The following is an 18,081-nucleotide window of genomic DNA, read 5'->3' as shown; positions in this document are numbered from 1 at the left end:
TATTGTGCTAGAGCTAAGATACCAATAAATGAATATGTGTGTATATATATATATATATAGCATTAAATGATCTAATATTATACAAATAAAATCTCTCAAGAATATCATAAACTACCTTTACTTTTAAAACATAAAACTTGCTGGGCAGTGGTGGCACATGCCTTTAATCCCAGTACTTGGGAGGCAGAGGCAGGTGGATTTCTGAGTTCAAGGCCAGCCTGGTGTACAGAGTGAGTTCCAAGACAGCCAGGGATACACAGAGAAACCCTGTCTCAAAAAAACAAATAAAAAGTTTAAAAAGCAAAGCAAAACAAACAAACAAAGACAACTTTGTAACTTTGCTTAACCAGGTCTTTAAAAGTGATGTCCTAACATGTTAAGTATCAGCTGATGCACCAAATATGTTAAAAATATTCTTAAGAATGCATACCTGTTAGAACATTAGCATGGTAAAGGGCAGCCTCAGCATGAAGCGGCCCCCAACCTCCACCCCAGCATCACTGTTCAGTGTCACTTAAAGATACTTTAGTGCATTAAGTCACCCAACATTTTTAACTGGTTGAGGGCTTTCTGTATGCTGAACAGTGAGCTTGATAGAAATGGGGTACATAACACAAGACAGAGGACGTTAAGTTTTGGAAGTGTTTGGCAACTGTTGAAGCACACAGTTGTATTTATGAAATACTTCATTTTCTTTAGTTTTCTATCAGAAAAGATCTTTTCACACCCCATAAGATATTCTTATAGTGTCTGATACAGGCCCAGGAGTTATTTAACAAGTATTAGTAAATGGGTTAAAATTCATTTGAGGGGATAGAGATGACTCAGCAGAGGACTTGAGTTTGGTTCTCAACACTCACCTGGCTCCCAGCCATCTGATGCCTTCTTCTGACCTGTGTGCTCCTGTACGCACATGGTGCACACACATACATGTAGGAAAAAAAAACACTCACACATATGCAATAAAAGTAAAACTTTTCAAAAAATTCATTTGAAAACCATGACACTATATTTGTTTTTAAATGGACCCAACAGAAACAATGTGAAGAATTTAGTTAGCTTATGAAGATACCTAAGCATGTTTCATAGTCTAGGCATTACCTAATGGGGGCTGTTATTTGTGATATAGACGAATCAATGTGTCCCCAAAACAGATGTTTCAACAATAGAGCTTGCTATTTTAAAAATCCTGTGGTAAGCCCCCTTATAAAGAAAATAATTGTTTTTGATAGTATTTATCTTCACTCCTGGATCATCTAGAGTGGAATGTAAAAGTTGTCCTATAAACTGTTTAATCAGTAGGACTTAATTTTATGTTACAAACACATTTCAAGTTCTTGCTCTGGCCCTTACTAGTGTAAGATTCAGGATAAGTTATTTACGTCTTTTTGCCTCAGTAAAATTCGGGAGTTGAGGTGCACAGGGATACGGAAATGACAAGGTAGAAATTAAACAGAACTGAACTTGGGGTCGATAATCAGTCAGAAGAGGTCCCCTCCATGGCTGGTTTTTCTAGGTTCCCATCCCTACACGCCTTCCTCCTTTGAAACCAAGCTACAGAATATTATGTCTTACGACTCTGGGGCCTGGATGGTATCTTTCCTACAACCTCTGGGGACAGGGTCGGCCGTCGGGGTGGTAGGGTACCCTAAAGCCACCTCTTTAGCGGTTTCTCAAGTCAAGGGGAATAACTGAAGAAACCTGGCTTTTTTGTGCACTGGCAGCACAGATGACTCTGGAAGAGCTTCCTAACTCTTCATCGGGAAACTTGAGTTTTGATTCTATAAGGAAGGAGGATTCTAGGATTCTTCTTTACAGCTTGAAACAAGGGAGTGGCCATTGATGGACTGCCCTAAAAGAAGTGAGTGGAATTGCCCTGGGACTCCCAGCGCGGAAGGGATAGCCTGCAAATATGCTCCTCCCCTCCGGGACTAGCATTCCTTCGGCCGGGGCTAGCCGTAGGCCTAGGAACCGGAGGGCCGTTCCCCCACCCCCATTGGCACACCGAAGTCCAGCAAGCATCCCCGCCCGCAGGTCGGGGCCGTCGGTCCAGGAGGCCTTTCTCCGAGCTTCCACCTGACCCACGCAGCTGTGCAGTAGCCAGCCATGGAGTGGACAGTCGAGAAGACGAGGCGGCGCTTCCTTCGCGCTTCCCAGGCGGGCGGCGGAGACGCTCCCCTCCCGAGGGTTGCGGTCCGGGTCCGCGCCGCCCGCGCACTCGCCAGCGCGCGCTCGCCCGCCTTCCCGACCGCCGGGCCCTGACGCGGAGCCCCCCAGCGGCGCGCGGCGGCCTGGGCACCGGCGAGCGCCCGCCCTCCGCCGGCGCCGGGCGGCGGCCCACGTGACGGGAAGCGGCGGCGGCGGGGCCGGCAGCCCAGGAGCCGCGGCCGGAGCGGGCGGCGGTGCCCCAGGCCGCGGGCGGCGCGGGACGGCTGCGCTACGCGGGTGAGAAGCGAGGGGCGGCTTGTGGGAGCGGCGGGTGCGCGACCCGCTCTGACGGGCGCCGGCGCAGGTGCAGCGGAGCGGGAGCGGGCGGGTGCCTGCGTGACTGGGCCAGGTGTGCCGCTGGGGGCCGGCGTGCAGGCTTTGGGGAACCAGGGGTGGTCACCGGTGCGGGGTCACTGTGTACGCTGTGGTCTGGGGGTGTGTCAGTGTAAGGAAGAGGAGAATCCGAGAGACCTCGTCCTTGAACTTGCGTTTTGCGGGAGAGAGATCGGGATCGGGAAGGATCGTGCCGGTGTGCCTCCACCCTTCAGGTGGAAGGGTTGGCGTGCGTGATGTAATTGAAGTTTGCTGAGGTCTGTGGATTAGGAGTTGAAATTGGGGTCAGGCTTGGGTCTGAATTGAGAGACGAGGAGATTAGATAGGGAGTGTTGGTCGGGGACAAGGAGGTTCCCCTGCTTCATGAGGCTGCCCAAGTTGCCTCCTGGTGTTGCTTCTGTCAAAGGGTTGTTGGTTGAGACGGAGAGGTCGCTGTTCTGGGGGTACAACTTGGATGCAAAAGTGGAGTTCACACCGTGCTTCTTAGTTGAGGACTGTAGTCTGAGCAGATACGATTGAGCACACTGAGCACTTGTGTGCTTCGGGTAGGGCATGCTGGGTCAGGAGGGCAAGTAGGCAACATTGATATTAAAGTGGTGGCAAGGGAAGACATGGAGTGTGGGAGGAGGTCCAGGCTGCTCTGCTAGGGGTCCTGCCTGCTACCAACAGGAGATTGCTGGGCAGAGAGTGGCTGGTGTGGTGCCTGCTGTACCCTCCTGCTGGTGGTCATGATTCTTTCTTGGTCAGCAAAGCTGAGGACTCACATCTCCAGGGTCCAGGAAGAGGCATTTGGACAGCTGCTTCCTTTTCTTTTTCCTCGCATTTCTGCTAACCAAGCAACTGTCACTTTGGTGTGTAGTAAAAGGCAGTGCTTGAGCAGAATCCCCAAGACCCAGCTCACAACGCCTTTCTCAGACCCTGGTTCCCCATACTCCATGGCCGTGATGAGGGTGAGGCTGTGAGTTTAAATCCCACTCCGGTCACATCCTAACAGTGACCTTTGGATGCCACTTTCCTGATCAAAACAAGGCTAATAGCTGGGTGTACCTGCATTTAGGAGATAGAGGTAGAAGGACAGGGAATTCAGGACCATCACTAGCCATCCATGACTACGTATTTGAGACCAGCCTACGTTACTCAAGGCTCTGCCTTATCTGCCCGATTCACCAAGTAGGGCTAATTTTACAAAAGGTGTGTGGATTCTCATAAGAAAATATTCATGGGAAGCATCTATCTCAAGACCTGACGCTTAACAGAAATACAGTGATTGTTCACTAATAAAAATGAGAGTGTTAAGGCCATGCTTCGACTCTGAAAATTCATAGTTCAGTGACCTGAGCCATCGTTGACCCCATGGAGGTCTTACTGTGGAGTTAGGCTGTGGATTCTGGATTTCAGTTCACTGTGCATGGCAAGGTGTGCATATTCAGCTCATTGGTAAGACTTGGTACGACTCTTGGCCTTATTTTCTTTGCTATCCTTCCTCCTGTCTTGTCTGAGTTGAAGTCTTCTGGCCCTAAAGTTGGGGACAGAGCTTTTGCAGGCTTGCACAGCCAATTCAGCTTTAGCTGAAACTGTCTAGAGACAAAGGTTGGTACTGTGCTCCACGGGCAGCCTCTAGCTGTAGAACGGTAAAAGGCCTGGAGCTTGCTGTTTAAAAAGCAACAGTGGGACATGGGATGTAGCTCAGTGGGCAGACTGCCAGCCTAGCATGACTGAAGACATCAGGTTTGTCTCCAGTCTGCATAAAGCCAGGCGTGGTGGCTAGAATTCCTCCACTTGGGAAGAGAAGCAAAAGGATGTGAAATTCAAGGTCTTCTTTAGATACATAGCAAGTTAGAAGGGAACATGGGGTACATGAGACCCTGGTTGGCTTTTGTTTGTTTGTTTGTTTTCTTAATCTTGCCCAAGCTAGTAGGAGCCCAGCACAAGTGCACATGAAAAGTTTTCAAAACAATACGTGTATTTTATAGACCTGACTTGCAATTAACATTTCTGTTTTTTAAACAATTATTAACAGCCTTTATTATTAATGCTAAAATTTTGATCCTTTATAAAAACCAGGGCAGTCTCACTCAGTTAAGCATCTTATCTTGGTCAGGATCCAGTCCTTGTTAGAAAGACATTAAAGTCATCATTTGTTGCAGCCAGGTGTTTGGGTTTTGCAGAATAATTGGCTCGGATCTTACAACTCATCTCCTCTGTGGCAAAGCCAACCTGTTTTACTATTTTGAAAAATATATGACTACAAAATGAATGCAAAACTAACAACTCAGTCTGGGGCTACCCCGCATAAGGCTGAGTGCTTCTTGCCTTAAAATTCCCTTAGAAGTCTTCATGAAGATTTGAGATCAAGACTGTTTTCTTCATAGACAGGTAGCTGCTGTAGAATAAATTAAAAATTCAACAAAAGTAACATGATTAGCCTGACATCTCCTAGGCATGTGATAATTCTTTGTTAGCGTCTGGAGGTTCTGTGCTGAGGACTGTATTAGGTGGTAAGTGCTGAGAGACCCCTATTACCACCCCACTCCTTTCCAGTACCTCTCACTCCTGGCTCCTTCAGTTATAACCATTGATGTAACTCATTTAGGATGTAAATGATATCCTAGGTGCACACTAGTCCTACACACTAGTCATACACACCATTTGTATAGTAACCGCATACACTGTAGGTGAATATATAGTACGTAGATGTGAATACAAATATATGTACACAGTCATTCTTAGTCTCTATGGATTTGGATTCCAGGATTTCCCACGGATACCTACTCTGTGGGGCTTAAGTTCTATAGAATATAAGATGCTGCAGTAGTTGTATGTAACATCTATCAGTGGTGTCATGTGCTTTCAGTCATCTAGATGAACATGTTTGGTACAGACACATGCAGCTTAGCGTGATACACATTATATCATGTGTGCCAAATGTTTTCGATATGGAGTTCAATAGAGCCCCATATCCATGGGTTCAGATGTGGAACCCATGGATTAGAGGACAACTTATGTTTTTATATTTTTATCATTTGTATCAGCAAAGCTAGGAGTAGTTAGATGTAGATGTGCCAGGGTAATATCAAGACATACTAAACCATAACTGTCTTCTCGCCTCTATCTTCTCCCTCCACATATCTCTGTCAGGTCACTGGAACAGGCCCGTAGTCTATGACTATCTATTTTATTTTATTTATTTTTCGTGCTCAGCTTTTACTGTCTCTTCCATACTTGTGTTGATCAAGTGTTACCTGGTTATAAGCCAATATATTTGTTGTTGACTTCCAGCAAATCAACTAAACTGGGTGTTTTTCAGCAAGAACAACTTATGCCAGGTAAATATATATCCTGATTTGACGAGAATGCATCTGAGTCTCAGCAAGACCGGTGGAGCCCCCACTGATCTTGGGAATCACTTCAGGACCAATTCCAGCGGGCCAGATTCCTGGAAGCATCCAGGCGTCCACTTTAGAGTTGTTGCTGTAGTCAAAGAGACTAGGTCAGAGGCAGTGAAGTCAGCTTGTCCCCCCAGTCAGTAGAACTGGGGAAATGTGGATTTGGAAACAAACTAGGGCTGTGCAGCTGAGACCCACTAAACAAGTCATAGGACAGTCATCTCTTCTCTTTCCAGAGTGGCGAGGAAGGAAGCTGGGCTCGCCCTTGGATTCAGGCAATCCCAGCACTCAGGTGACTAAATCAAAAGCATACTGTGTTTGAGACTAGCCTGTGCTACACGGCAAGATCCTATCTCAGAAACCAGAGAGAGCCCAGCTTGGTACTATAAATAAGCTGAGACAGGAGGATCAGCTTGAATTGGAGGCTACCCTAAACTATAATAGTCTTAGACAAACAAGTAACACCCCTACACCCACCCACCCACACACACACACACCCACACTTACACCCCAAAGAGGGACATGGAGCAAGGAAAAGAGGAAAAGAATGAAGTGAATTAGAAATAACTGTGACCAACCCGGTGCGTGGGGCTCTTGTTGGGGTTGGCCAGGATGTTCTCAGGGATACATTGCCTGGTACCCACTCAGGCTTGGAGCAGCCTTTGCACTATATATGTCATGTACACACACCACCTAGTCTTGAAGTGGCTTGCACTTTGAAATTAAGATGGCTGGATTGGAGCCTCAGTTTTGCAAATTCCAAGTACCAAATTTCCAAATGGTGGTTGGTGAAGCTGTCTGAACCACCCCATTCTCCTCAGGCACCTAGATGATACTGCTGGGGAAACCTTCAGCTGGAATGCAAACCCTATACAGAGGTAGATACACAGACTCACCTGTGACCACAAGGAGGTGGCTAAGACACAGCCAGAACTCAAATTGTCAGTTGGCACTGGGAGTGTCTGCCACATACTATTGCCACTGCCATCATTCATGTAGGACACGAGCTCTGGGGACTCGGTCTTTCCAGCATGCTTTGCCCTTTCCCAGTCCCAGTGCTCATGCTCCAAACATCTCCCCTAGCTGTGGCTCCCAGAGCTCAGACTCTAGTTCTCACCCTATCAGGAGTCAGCTTCCGGCCTGCAGACATGACCAGTGTGGTTAAGAGCACTTGCTGTTCTTCCAGAGGACTCAGCGTCAGTAACACATCACTGTCTGTAACTCCAGCACCAGAGGATCCTGTGCTCCCTTCTGGCCTCTACCCGTACCTCACACACATAGCATACACTTATACACATCACCTTTTTTTGGTCCAGCCCAGATAAAATATTTCAAATGCACAAATGTCCCAATTTTCCTCCCGTATCTCTGGGGTTGGTGGTGGTGGTGGGGGAGTTGGGGCCCTAGGCTAAGTCTTGAACTTGTGATCTCAAGTAGTCATCCTGCTCCAATCTCTTTTTTTTTTTTTTTTTTTTTTAAAGATTTATTTTTTTTTTTTTTTTTTTTTTTTTTTTTTTTTTTTTTTTTTTTTTTTTTTTAAAGATTTATTTTATTTATTATATGTAAGTACACTGTAGTTGTCTTCAGACACTCCAGAAGAGGGAGTCAGATCTTGTTACAGATGGTTATGAGCCACCATGTGGTTGCTGGGATTTGAACTCTGGACCTTCGGAAGAGTAGTCAGGTGCTCTTACCCACTGAGCCATCTCACCAGCCCCTGCTCCAATCTCTTAAGTAGCTGAGACTGAGGGGTGTCCTACTGGCCAGGCTTTAAACCCCTCTCTTTGAAAAGCTTTTAACGTCAAGGTATTATCTAGATGGATTCTAAGTTAATACCCTCAAGTGTAGAGAAATCACCTCCCAAAGTAATTCAGTAAAGATCTTAAACCCACCACAGAAACCCCAGGAACGCTAAAGGTAGCCTTGTCATGGACAGTTTTGTTCCTTATTTTGTGACTATGGACATGCACATCTGACCAGTTCCTTTACTTCTAGAAAGGGAATCACCCTGTCTCTGTCTCTCTTTGCCCCTTCCCTCCCCTCCCCCTTCTCTTCCCTCCCCTCCTCTTTATCTCCATCTCTCCAAGGGCAGCCTTGCCTTTATCTCTTTTCAAAGGCTTCCCTGCAGAAGTATTGTTTGTTCTGTCCCTTTCTTTATAAAGCACCTTAAAGACCAGAGTGACCTACCATTCTGGGTACAGAGTCCACATTGCTGCCCACCTTCCCATTGTAAGGAACTCTGGTTCAAATGCCAGAATGGCCATTTGATTTCTTTTCACTTCTAGTATAACTCCATAAGCCAAACAAAACAGAACGTAACAACCTTACCATGCAACGAGAAAATATCAAAGCTATTTTTTGGTATCTGAGAAATGGTCCTTAGAAGTGGATTTAATGCAAACTAAGTACTGGATTTAGATGAACAGAAATTGTGAGTCAGTGAATTAGTTATGTGATAATTAGATGCTTCCATGAAATGAAATTTTAAATGAAAACCATGCAAGCTGTGAATTCTAGTAAGTTTACTGAATGGATTTTTTTTTTTAATTTGTAAGATTAAACTAGTTTGGGAAAGTAACTTTTATAAATATGTATCACAAAAATTAATGTTTGAATCTAATAGGAAAGTGGATGGTTACCCTCACAACAGTTATGTTCACTATTAACCAATGAAAATACATTATATTCTTCTATGAATGTCACAATGAGGACTGGGGAGATGGCTCAGTGGGCCAAAGCTCTTGGCACACAAATAGGAGGATCTGAGTTGAGATCTGCAGAATCCACCTAAAGCCAGGTGTGGTAGTATATGTCTGTAATCCCAGTATACCCATGACAAGGTGGGGGCCAGAGACAGGGGAATTCGTGCTGAGGTGGCCATTCCTTCTTGTCAGCCTGACTCTATCTAGAATGTCCAGAATTGAAGGGCTCACCTGTGATCCAGATCTTGAAGCTGAGAGATACAAGTTTCTGACCTGGACCTTGGCATGGAAATCTTGAGGCATAGCAGCCATGAAAAGCTTAGGCCCAGGCAAGGTAGTATACGCCTTTATTCCCAAGAGACTAAGGCAAGGAGATCTCTGAGTTCAAGGTAAGTCTGGGACAAAACTAGTCTTAGATCCAGGCGTTGTGGTACACACCTTTAATCTGGGCCACACCTTCTGTTGGAGACCTACATAAGGACATTGGAAGAAGGAAGATTCGCTCTTTCTCGATGCTTGCACTTACTTGCCAGCACATCTGTTGGGATGTACTTCTACAGAAGACCAGCTGAAATAACTAGCCTTGTGGGACTGAGCAACTACTAGATTCTTGGACTTCCAGTTCACGGTTGACCATTGTTGGGGAGTTGGATTATAGACTGTAAGTCATCATAATAATTCCCTCACCATAGAGAGACGTTCCATAAGTTCTGTGACTCTAGAGAACCCTGACTAATACATGGGTATTCATAGGTTAGCTAGCTTAAGAGGTGCCTTCAAGATTTAAAGAAAAGACAAACATCTGAGGTTGTCTTCTCACCTCCACATGTGTGTCTTGGCATGAATACACTTGCACTCACACATGAACATACATATGTGTGAGTTACATATACACATACCCATACATATTTAGAAAGATTTTAAAAATATGATAATGAAACAATTATATATAATTAATATATACTTTAAAAACTTTAAAACTGATGTTTAATAACATATAGAAAAATACTTGTAAAGTATCTGTAAAGATGTAGTGAATAATGAGAGTAACATTCAGTTTAGGAAACGAAACATTTTGATACTTTGGAAATCTGTCATCTGCCCATTCTCATCCTCATCACCCCTGGGTTTATTTCTTCCCATGAGATTTCTTCCCATGAATGGATTCAACCTTGGTTGTTCCTATAGATCATTTTGTTGTTGCACTATGTCTTGTGGAGGAAAGCTGTGGTGTTTCCAGTTTTCTCTCACCTCAGACAAGATCAATGTTCCTTTCTTGCTCATCTCTTTGTGGTCATAAAATGAATTCCATGGAGAGAACCATCACTTACCCAGACATGCCAAGGGCTTCACAGGAAATGCTAGAACAGGTTTAGCAGTTTGGGATCTTGGACATTACAGTTTTCACTGTGCCTTCTTCTTATATTCACATGCAGTTACTGTGTCTTCTGTTAACTTCAGGGGCATAAAATAAAATCTTTATTTCAGGCATAGTCTGCAGCTTCATGGTTATTACAGCATCTCGCCTTTTGTGTGTGTTGGGGGGAACTGGGTGTGTGCTTTGTCTATACTGGTATTTTACTATTTTCCCATTACATCCAGATACCTTTGGTCAAAAATGTGAGCATCTTATTGTTTCAAGAGGCAGTCTCCTCATGTAGATTAGGCTGGCCTCGAACTCTCTCCCAGGCCTGCCTTCCCACCATATGTGTTAGGTATACACAAATGTCTGCCTGATGAAGTGCACATGCTGTACAGGTTAATGAATTTTGTTGTGTGGTAGTTGGAATGAGAATGACCTCCATAGATTCAAATATTTGAATGTTTGGTCTCTAGTTGGAGGAACTATTTGGAAAGAATTAGGGGGTATATTCTTGGAAGTGGGCTTTGGGATTTTAAAAGCCCATGCGATTCCCAGTGAGCACCTTCCCTCCCCCCCCTCCTCTTTTCCTTCACTTCCTACCTCATGTTTTGATGGTAATGGACTCTAACCCTCTGAAACTGTAAACTTTAAATAAACTCATCTATAAGTTGCCTTGTTGCCTTGTTTGTTCACAGCAATAGAAAAGAATCTAAGACAGCAAATCTCCACACTTTGACACCAGAGAGTTGCTTTTGTCATTCACCATTTAGTCACCATGTTCCTAAAGTAAGCATTCTTGAGTGAAAGCAACTTAAATCGGTGCTGTCTACTTTTGAAACGGAACTGAGACCTGTGTTCAAGGATATTAAGTTGAAATAAGGGACTAGTGACCTTGGGGCAAGATCCCACCCAGCTAAATTTAGGTCCAGGAATGGTAGTACAAGCCTTTGTACTAGGAGTCTAAGACAAGCAGATCTCTGAGTTCAGGGCCAGCCTAGAACAGAGCAAGATCTAGGTAAAGAAAAACTTAAATCCAAGCTTGGTTGACTACACCTTTAATTCCAGTGTTTAGGAGACAGGCGTCTAAAAGATCGTGTGCTGCAGAAGGTGTCATTCACAGGTGCTGCAACTTAGAACTTTAGCAGTTTGTGTAGGATTCCATTTTTCCTACCACAGGTGCTAATAACAGACAATCTTTGTCTTCCTTTAAAGAAAGTAGTTGTAAATTTTGCTATTCGGGCATGGAGAGATGGCTCAGTGGTTAAGAGAGCAACTTTTCCTACAGAGGGTCTGAGTTTGGTTCCTAACACCATTGTCTGTAACTCCAGCTTCAGGTGGGTCACCTGCACTTACATGTACACACACACACACACACACACACACACACACACACACGTACACACACTGATACACAGATACACACATGCACACATAATTAACGAATAAAATACATCCTTTAAAACTTTTGCAACAGGGGTTTTCTTTGTTTTAGGTAGTAGAATAATATTCTGCAAGCTTTTGATATACATAAATATTGAATTTTAATTGATATTTTATGCATCTATTAAAATAAAGACATTTTCTTTTTTAGTTGTAAGTGTGGAAAATTAAATCAACAGATATTATTATCTTTATGAACCTTCATAATGCCAATAGAGTATTATAACATAGTCACATTTTTGGTTTTAGTGTATGTTGATTGGTTGACTTAGGTGATAAGGGACATGCTTATTTGAAATAATAACCTAATTTCCCTTTTGGGAAAAAGCACTATTGGGCTTTAGTATCAGAGATGTGCTTCATAAAGGAGGATATGAACTCTCCATTTTTGTTCTAATTCTCAGAATAATTTTTTTACACATAATTTGTATTATGTGATTCTCAAATGTTTAACAGAATTTACATAGAGAACCCTGTGCTTGCTTTGGGAAACAGTGTCCATGAAATCAAAGCATAGCTGGTGCTCTGCATAGCTCATAACCTACCTCATATCTGAGCTGCCGATCTTGGCTGTATGTCATGAGGAGAGAGAAGCAAGGCCTGAGAAGCCCACGTAAATTTTGTCTCCAAGTCAAGAGAGTAGACATCTTTAAAAACATATGGACAATATCAAATTCTCTGGTACCAAACCCATAGGGAAAGATAAAGAATGAATTCCCCACCCAAAGCAGCCGTTCTTACAGCAGCACCTACAGAGGCTAATCAAACAATAATGGTTTTTGTGTTCATTAGTAGAAATAATATTTTTACACTAGAATTTGCTTTTTCAAATGTTGTTTTTGCGGAGAAGGCCATACAGCCATAGTGTGCATATAGAGATCAGAGGACAGCTCATGGGAGCTGATTTTCACCTTCAACCATGTCAGGTCTGGGGATCCAGCTTAGGTCCCCTGGCTTGACAACAAGCAGCTTTACCTGGTAAGTCATCCCTCTGGTCCTACATGGGCATTTTCAAAGACAGAGACAAGGTGCACGATCTCAAGTTGGTAGAGAATAATGGTTAAGAATTGTCACATTGCATTAAAGTCCCTTCCAGTGCTACAAAAGCCAGCCAAGAGGAATGGAGCTTCCAGCTCAATGTCAGCTAGATATCCTCACGGTCTGTGACACAAATGGATATATTGGATATATTGGTATAGAAATGTGTGTGTGTTAGCCTCTTGGTGTCTAGTAGCAACATTGTTGCCTCCTTATATGGTAGGGCCTGTGTGTGTGTGTGTGTGTGTGTGTAAATTTTTACAGTGGTAAGTAGGCCACAGGCCTCTGGAAGACCACACACATATCCAAGAGTATATGGGCAGCACAAATTGAACCAGATGGGTAAAATAAATAAATAAGGACCCAAAGTTAACTCAGTGGGTAGAGAACACATTGAATGAAATTCTCGAAAAACTAGTTTTAAAAAAGTGATGCAAAAAGCGAAATATGAAGACCTTTGTTTTGGCCTTTAGGCATTATTTCTCTAGTTCCAATGTATTTTTTAGTCTTATTTCCCTCATGAAGTTGTGAGGCCCTTGGGAAGCAAGTCACCAGTCTTAGAACTTTTTATTTGTTTATACACCAAGAGGAACTTGCTGCAAGTTGGACTTAATGATAACACAGGTGTGTGGCCTGACGTTTACCTTTTTGTAATTCTTACTTCAGCCACATAAATATATCCTTTGAACTAGATCATGGGGAGAATACTGCTACTGCTTATGAGAATACACCATTGTAAGTTATGCAGCCATCTTTCACTCACCACCATCTAACTCTTCTTCTTATGAACTACTGCTTAATCAAAAGAGAAGGCTCTTAGCAGCTATCATGACACGTGCCTAATAATCGTAGCACTTGGGAGTGAAGGAGGCAGCTTGGGGTTCAAGACTAACCTGTGCTATGAGAGACCCTCTCTCAAACAGCAACACGGAGGGAAAAGAGCAGGCCTTTAATTAAAGAAACAAAACAAAACCCTTAGTAGTAGTATTTTGTACTTGAGTGTATTGGCTGTGGTATGTCTGTCACCATGTGATTGTTGCTCAGAAAGACCGGAAGGTATCGATTCCCTGAATCTGGAGCTGTAGACAGTTGTGAGCTGTCGTGTGGGTACTAAGAATTGAACCTGACTCCTCTGGAAGAGCAGCCAGTGCTCTTAGCCACTGAGCCACCTCTCCAGCCCTCTGAATTTTTTTTTTTTTAATTTAAAGATATCTACTAGAAAACTTACCATCAGCAAGACTTGAGCTGGCAGATCATGAAACAGTACTGCATTTGTTTTTAAGTGCCATAAAATTATGTTTTTTTAAATAAGGCACATGCTTGCTGTACAGTTGTATCTCTCTCCTCTCTTCCCCACTCACCCCCTTCACTAAACAGGAAGTGTTTGACTTTGTATGATATTCTTCACCACAAATGTGTGTAGTTTATCTCTATGCTGAGGGAAGATGGAGGCTAGAATTATATACAACCCTGCTTTATGGCATTAAATAAGAGGAGTGTAATTGTAGGTACCCAAAGCTTGTTTCTCTGTACTTTCCAAAAAGCATGAGATATAATTCATATTTTAAACGGCAGAATCGCACTGTCCTGCCATTTTAAAAGACAGCCCTGATTGATCAACCAATGAAGGAAGACACATTTTGTATTATTTCAGTTTTTACAGGCTTAGATGTCTCCAAGCCAACATTTCAATATCCGTGGTTTACTCATTAGCATTTAAATGGGAAAGATGTCAGGGTGGGTTCTGGTGATTCTATTTGGTCTTGACAAATAGATGGTTCTGTTTTAAAAGAGAGAGAAAGTTGTGTGTCCCAGAAATTACTTGCAGAGGTCTGTATGGGTTCTAGCTGACCCTGGGGCTCTGAGAAGTCCTGTGGCTTCAGAGAAGGTAGGCCACCTTGGTGTGATCTTCCCTCCTTAGCTTCCCCAGCTGCTGGGATTGCTGGCTTGCATCAGGGGGCCAGAAGTAATTAGCCTCACCTCTTTGTTTCCCTCTTCTCCTCTCCCCTGTTCTTGTGTTTTATTTTTTGTACTATGTAGTCCTGGCTGGGCATTGAACTTGTGGTAGCTCACCCCTGCCCTCCTGAGCGTGTTAGGTGCACACCAGCAATTCTTGTTCCCTCTGCCTTTCAATGCAGGTCAGTGAGATAGCCATATCTGAGAACAGAGCATGGTAGCATTTCCTTTCCTGGAGCCCAAGTTAGGAAGTAAAGCAGATTGATGGGCTGAGAGCAGCAGAGCCCATCACATAGGGAAGGAGTTAGTCGTCATAATGAAATGAAGAACTTCAGAGTGCTATGTGCCTCAGGTAGTGAATGCCTACCGTACCTGGGCACATTTACTTTACCTCAGTCTTAGGAAGTAAGGGCTGATGTTTCTACATTCATTTTACAGATATGCAGACCCAGATTGGGAAAGCTAAGTGTTTTTCTTTCTACCACATAGTGCTGTGGCCCAGGTGATATGTAAGCAATGGGGCTGTATTGCTCACAGTTTCTGGTTAGGGTCTGTCTTCCTAGAGGCTCCTTGTGCTACTTCATCACAAGGGACACACAGCTCTTGGCCCTCTCTGTGAAGGGCACCAAGCCCGTACCCAGGGTCCCTTCACGCAAGCCTTAATCTCAAAGCTATTTTACCTTCCATTACCACCACAGGGAAGACAAAGTTTCAACTCATGACCCGGGGAGAGACTTCAGCTTGCATGATAGAAATCAATTGGTGGGTATTTCCACACACAGTCTTCCCTTTTGAGCTTTTGGGCTCAGGGAAAAGAGCCACAGTATGATGGAAAATACCTGCCATTGACTCAGTAGAGGAGGGGTGCCCAAAACTGTGACATAGGGTCTTTGAGTGGACTCCTCCTCACGTTCCCTGAAGTCACTAATTTCTGAGGTCTTCCAACTTTCACAGTAATGTATCAAAAAACTGGAATTGGAAATTGTGCTTGGGAGCAGCCTTTCTACCACCGAGACACCAAGAGAGGCTGGTTAGTGGTTCTGCGGCTTCTGCATCCATGCGATGGACAACCAGAGTCCTTGTCAGAGGAGGCCTCAGGAAGCCCAGGGTGCTTTTCTTCCAGGGAGGCTATCCAGTGACTGCCATTCCACAACCGACAAACCTCCCTCACAAACCTACTGAACAGCTCATCTCACCACCTGCAAGGCAGGAGACTGAGGCAAATCTTTGCCCCTCAGTACTAATGTGTTTAGTCCTAGAGACCAAGGTGGAGCTGGAGCATGCCTCACAGAGGAGACACGGGCATTCAGAACATAGCTCCCACTACTCTCTTGAACATATATGCAAGCAGCTATAGACACTGAAGAAGCTTGATGACTCTTTCAGAAGTCCCTCACATTGTCTGTGTGTGTGTGTGTGTGTGTGTGTGTGCTATCTGTAGCATGTGTCCCAGGAACAATGGAAAACAATCTGTGGTACTGTCAGCTCCATTGGGGATGAGTGGAAGGGCAAGTTGTCCTAAGCACACACATGTGCTCTTTCCCAGGGTCCCAGCTGCCCTGTGAAGCTGGTCATGGGAACTCTTTTCTTTCTGCTTTCTAACAGAGTCAGATTCTTCAGTTGAAATGATGGATAGGGAATCAGTACATCTTTCTCACAGCTTCTGGTTTCTGTTTCTTCCCTCTTCCTGTAAGATTAAGACTCTCTCCCTATCTTCCCACAGATCACCGGGTAGACATGATGAATATCAAGGCCTTCACCTTGGTCTCTGCAGTGGAACGGGAACTGCTGATGGGTGACAGAGACCACAGCAGCATTGAGTGTGTGGAGTGTTGTGGCAGGAATCTTTATGTCGGCACCAATGACTGCTTCATTTACCACTTCCTGCTGGAGGAAAAGGCCATGCCTACAGGGACAGCTACATTCGTTGCCACCAAACAGCTACACAGACACCTGGGCTTCAAGAAACCTGTGAACGAGCTGTGTGCGGCCTCAGCTCTCAATAGGCTGCTGGTGCTCTGTGACAACTCTATAACCCTGGTTAACATGCTGAACCTGGAGCCAGTCCCCTCAGGAGCCCGCATCAAAGGGGCTACAACATTTGCAGTGAACGAGAACCCTGTGAATGGGGACCCTTTCTGCGTGGAGGTGTGCATCATTTCCGTGAAGCGCAGGACTGTCCAAATGTTTCTGGTGTACGAGGACCGAGTGCAGATTGTCAAGGAAGTGTCCACCCCAGAGCAGCCTCTTGCTGTGGCTGTGGATGGCTACTTCTTGTGCCTGGCCTTGACCACACAATACATCATCCTGAACTACAGCACAGGCTTTTCCCAGGACCTGTTTCCCTACTGCAGTGAGGAGAAGCCACCCATCGTCAAGAGGATAGGCAGACAGGAGTTCCTGCTGGCTGGCCCAGGAGGCTTGGGTGAGGAGGGCTGGGAGTCGCTGCTCATGGCACCTGCATCCTGCCTGCTCTCTTAGGTCTTTTGGACACACCTTGCAGTAGGAGGATGAGGGTTCCACAGTGACATATGTTGGACCAGATGACATGTGACAACGTATGGTTGTACTCATGAGTGCCTGGCAGCATTGGAAATGAGTGGCCAGGTCATAGGTCTGCCTGACCAACGTGTCCTAAAATTCCATTGTGGCTGTGGGGTCACCATTTCCTACCAGAGTGGTTTTTCAGATTCAGTCAGAGACCCTGTTTAACACCTCATTAGTAAAGAGAGTTAGAGTTTACATTAGGGCTCAGTCTTGGCGATGAACATTCGACAGGTTTGCCCAAGTATACAGTGACTTGTAACCACTACCTTGGTATCGTACACTGCCTTAAAAGTCCCTAAGCTTGACCTAGTCACCATGAACTCCTATCCTATCTCCTGGCAGCCACTAAGTTTAGACTGTCTTCATAGTTGGTCTTGGAATGTGTTCTAGAATCATATGACATGTAGCCTTTCAAAGTGGCTGCTTTTACTTGACTATGTATTCAAGATTCTTTGATGTCTGTTTGCGGCTTGATAGAAGAAAATGCTTGGTCCCAGTGTCCTTTGCTCTAAAAAAGAAAAAAAAAATTATGGAAGGCATGTATACATATACACCGGGTACTACCGTGTGTCCCTTAGTAAAGGTTATTTATATTCTCCTCTGAGACAAATGGCCAGGCTTGGCTAAGAGTGTATACTGCCAGATTTGTATGTCCTTGGCAGTGTAGCAGGTTGAGAATTTCTTATGTTTGGGAGTCTATTGTGCTTCTTTAGGTTAGTAGGAATTACCTATTCTGTACATTTTCAATCTGGTTGGTTGCTTGGTTGATTTTTTTATTTGTTTGTTTCTATATTGTGCTAGTGACTGAACTCGGCCTCATTCACACCAAGCACATGTCCTATCACTCGTTGAACCCCACCCCCACTCCCACCCAAGCTTCTATCATCACCAGCCTTGTCGGTGTCCTTTCTATCCTTGAGACGCCGATGTGTCTGCCTTTCAGGTATTTCTTTCTAATTTTTGCCTTGTGAAATCTCCTCTTACAAAGTCCTGTATAATCCAATGTGCCGACTTATTGAGTTTTTACTTTATGATTTTGAGTTGTAATTAGGAGACTTCCCTGTCTTCCAGGTTATAGTCATTTGTGTTTTCTGATGTTTAACTGTAT

The 18,081-nt window shown here is 44.3% G+C and overlaps 1 protein-coding gene across 3 annotated transcripts in view; it reads left to right on the top strand.

Annotated features, from left to right (window-relative positions):
• The window catches only part of Tgfbrap1 (transforming growth factor beta receptor associated protein 1), a 45,083-nt gene that overhangs the window by 3,697 nt on the left and 23,305 nt on the right, over positions 1-18,081 (top strand). For 2 of the 3 annotated variants that reach the window (XM_029538975.1, XM_029538974.1), the window contains exon 3: positions 16,150-16,851. In XM_029538975.1, the coding sequence (XP_029394835.1) occupies positions 16,150-16,851 (702 nt within the window). Of the gene's footprint in view, positions 1-2,390; positions 2,446-16,149; positions 16,852-18,081 lie in introns of those variants that run through there. The other variant, XM_021198205.2, reaches the window with a different exon arrangement.

The sequence above is a fragment of the Mus pahari genome, chromosome 5 (genome assembly GCF_900095145.1).
Source record: "Mus pahari chromosome 5, PAHARI_EIJ_v1.1, whole genome shotgun sequence".
Classification (NCBI taxonomy): Eukaryota; Metazoa; Chordata; class Mammalia; order Rodentia; family Muridae; genus Mus; species Mus pahari.
Note: the sequence above shows the minus strand (reverse complement) of the source record. Positions and strands in the feature narration are given on the sequence as shown.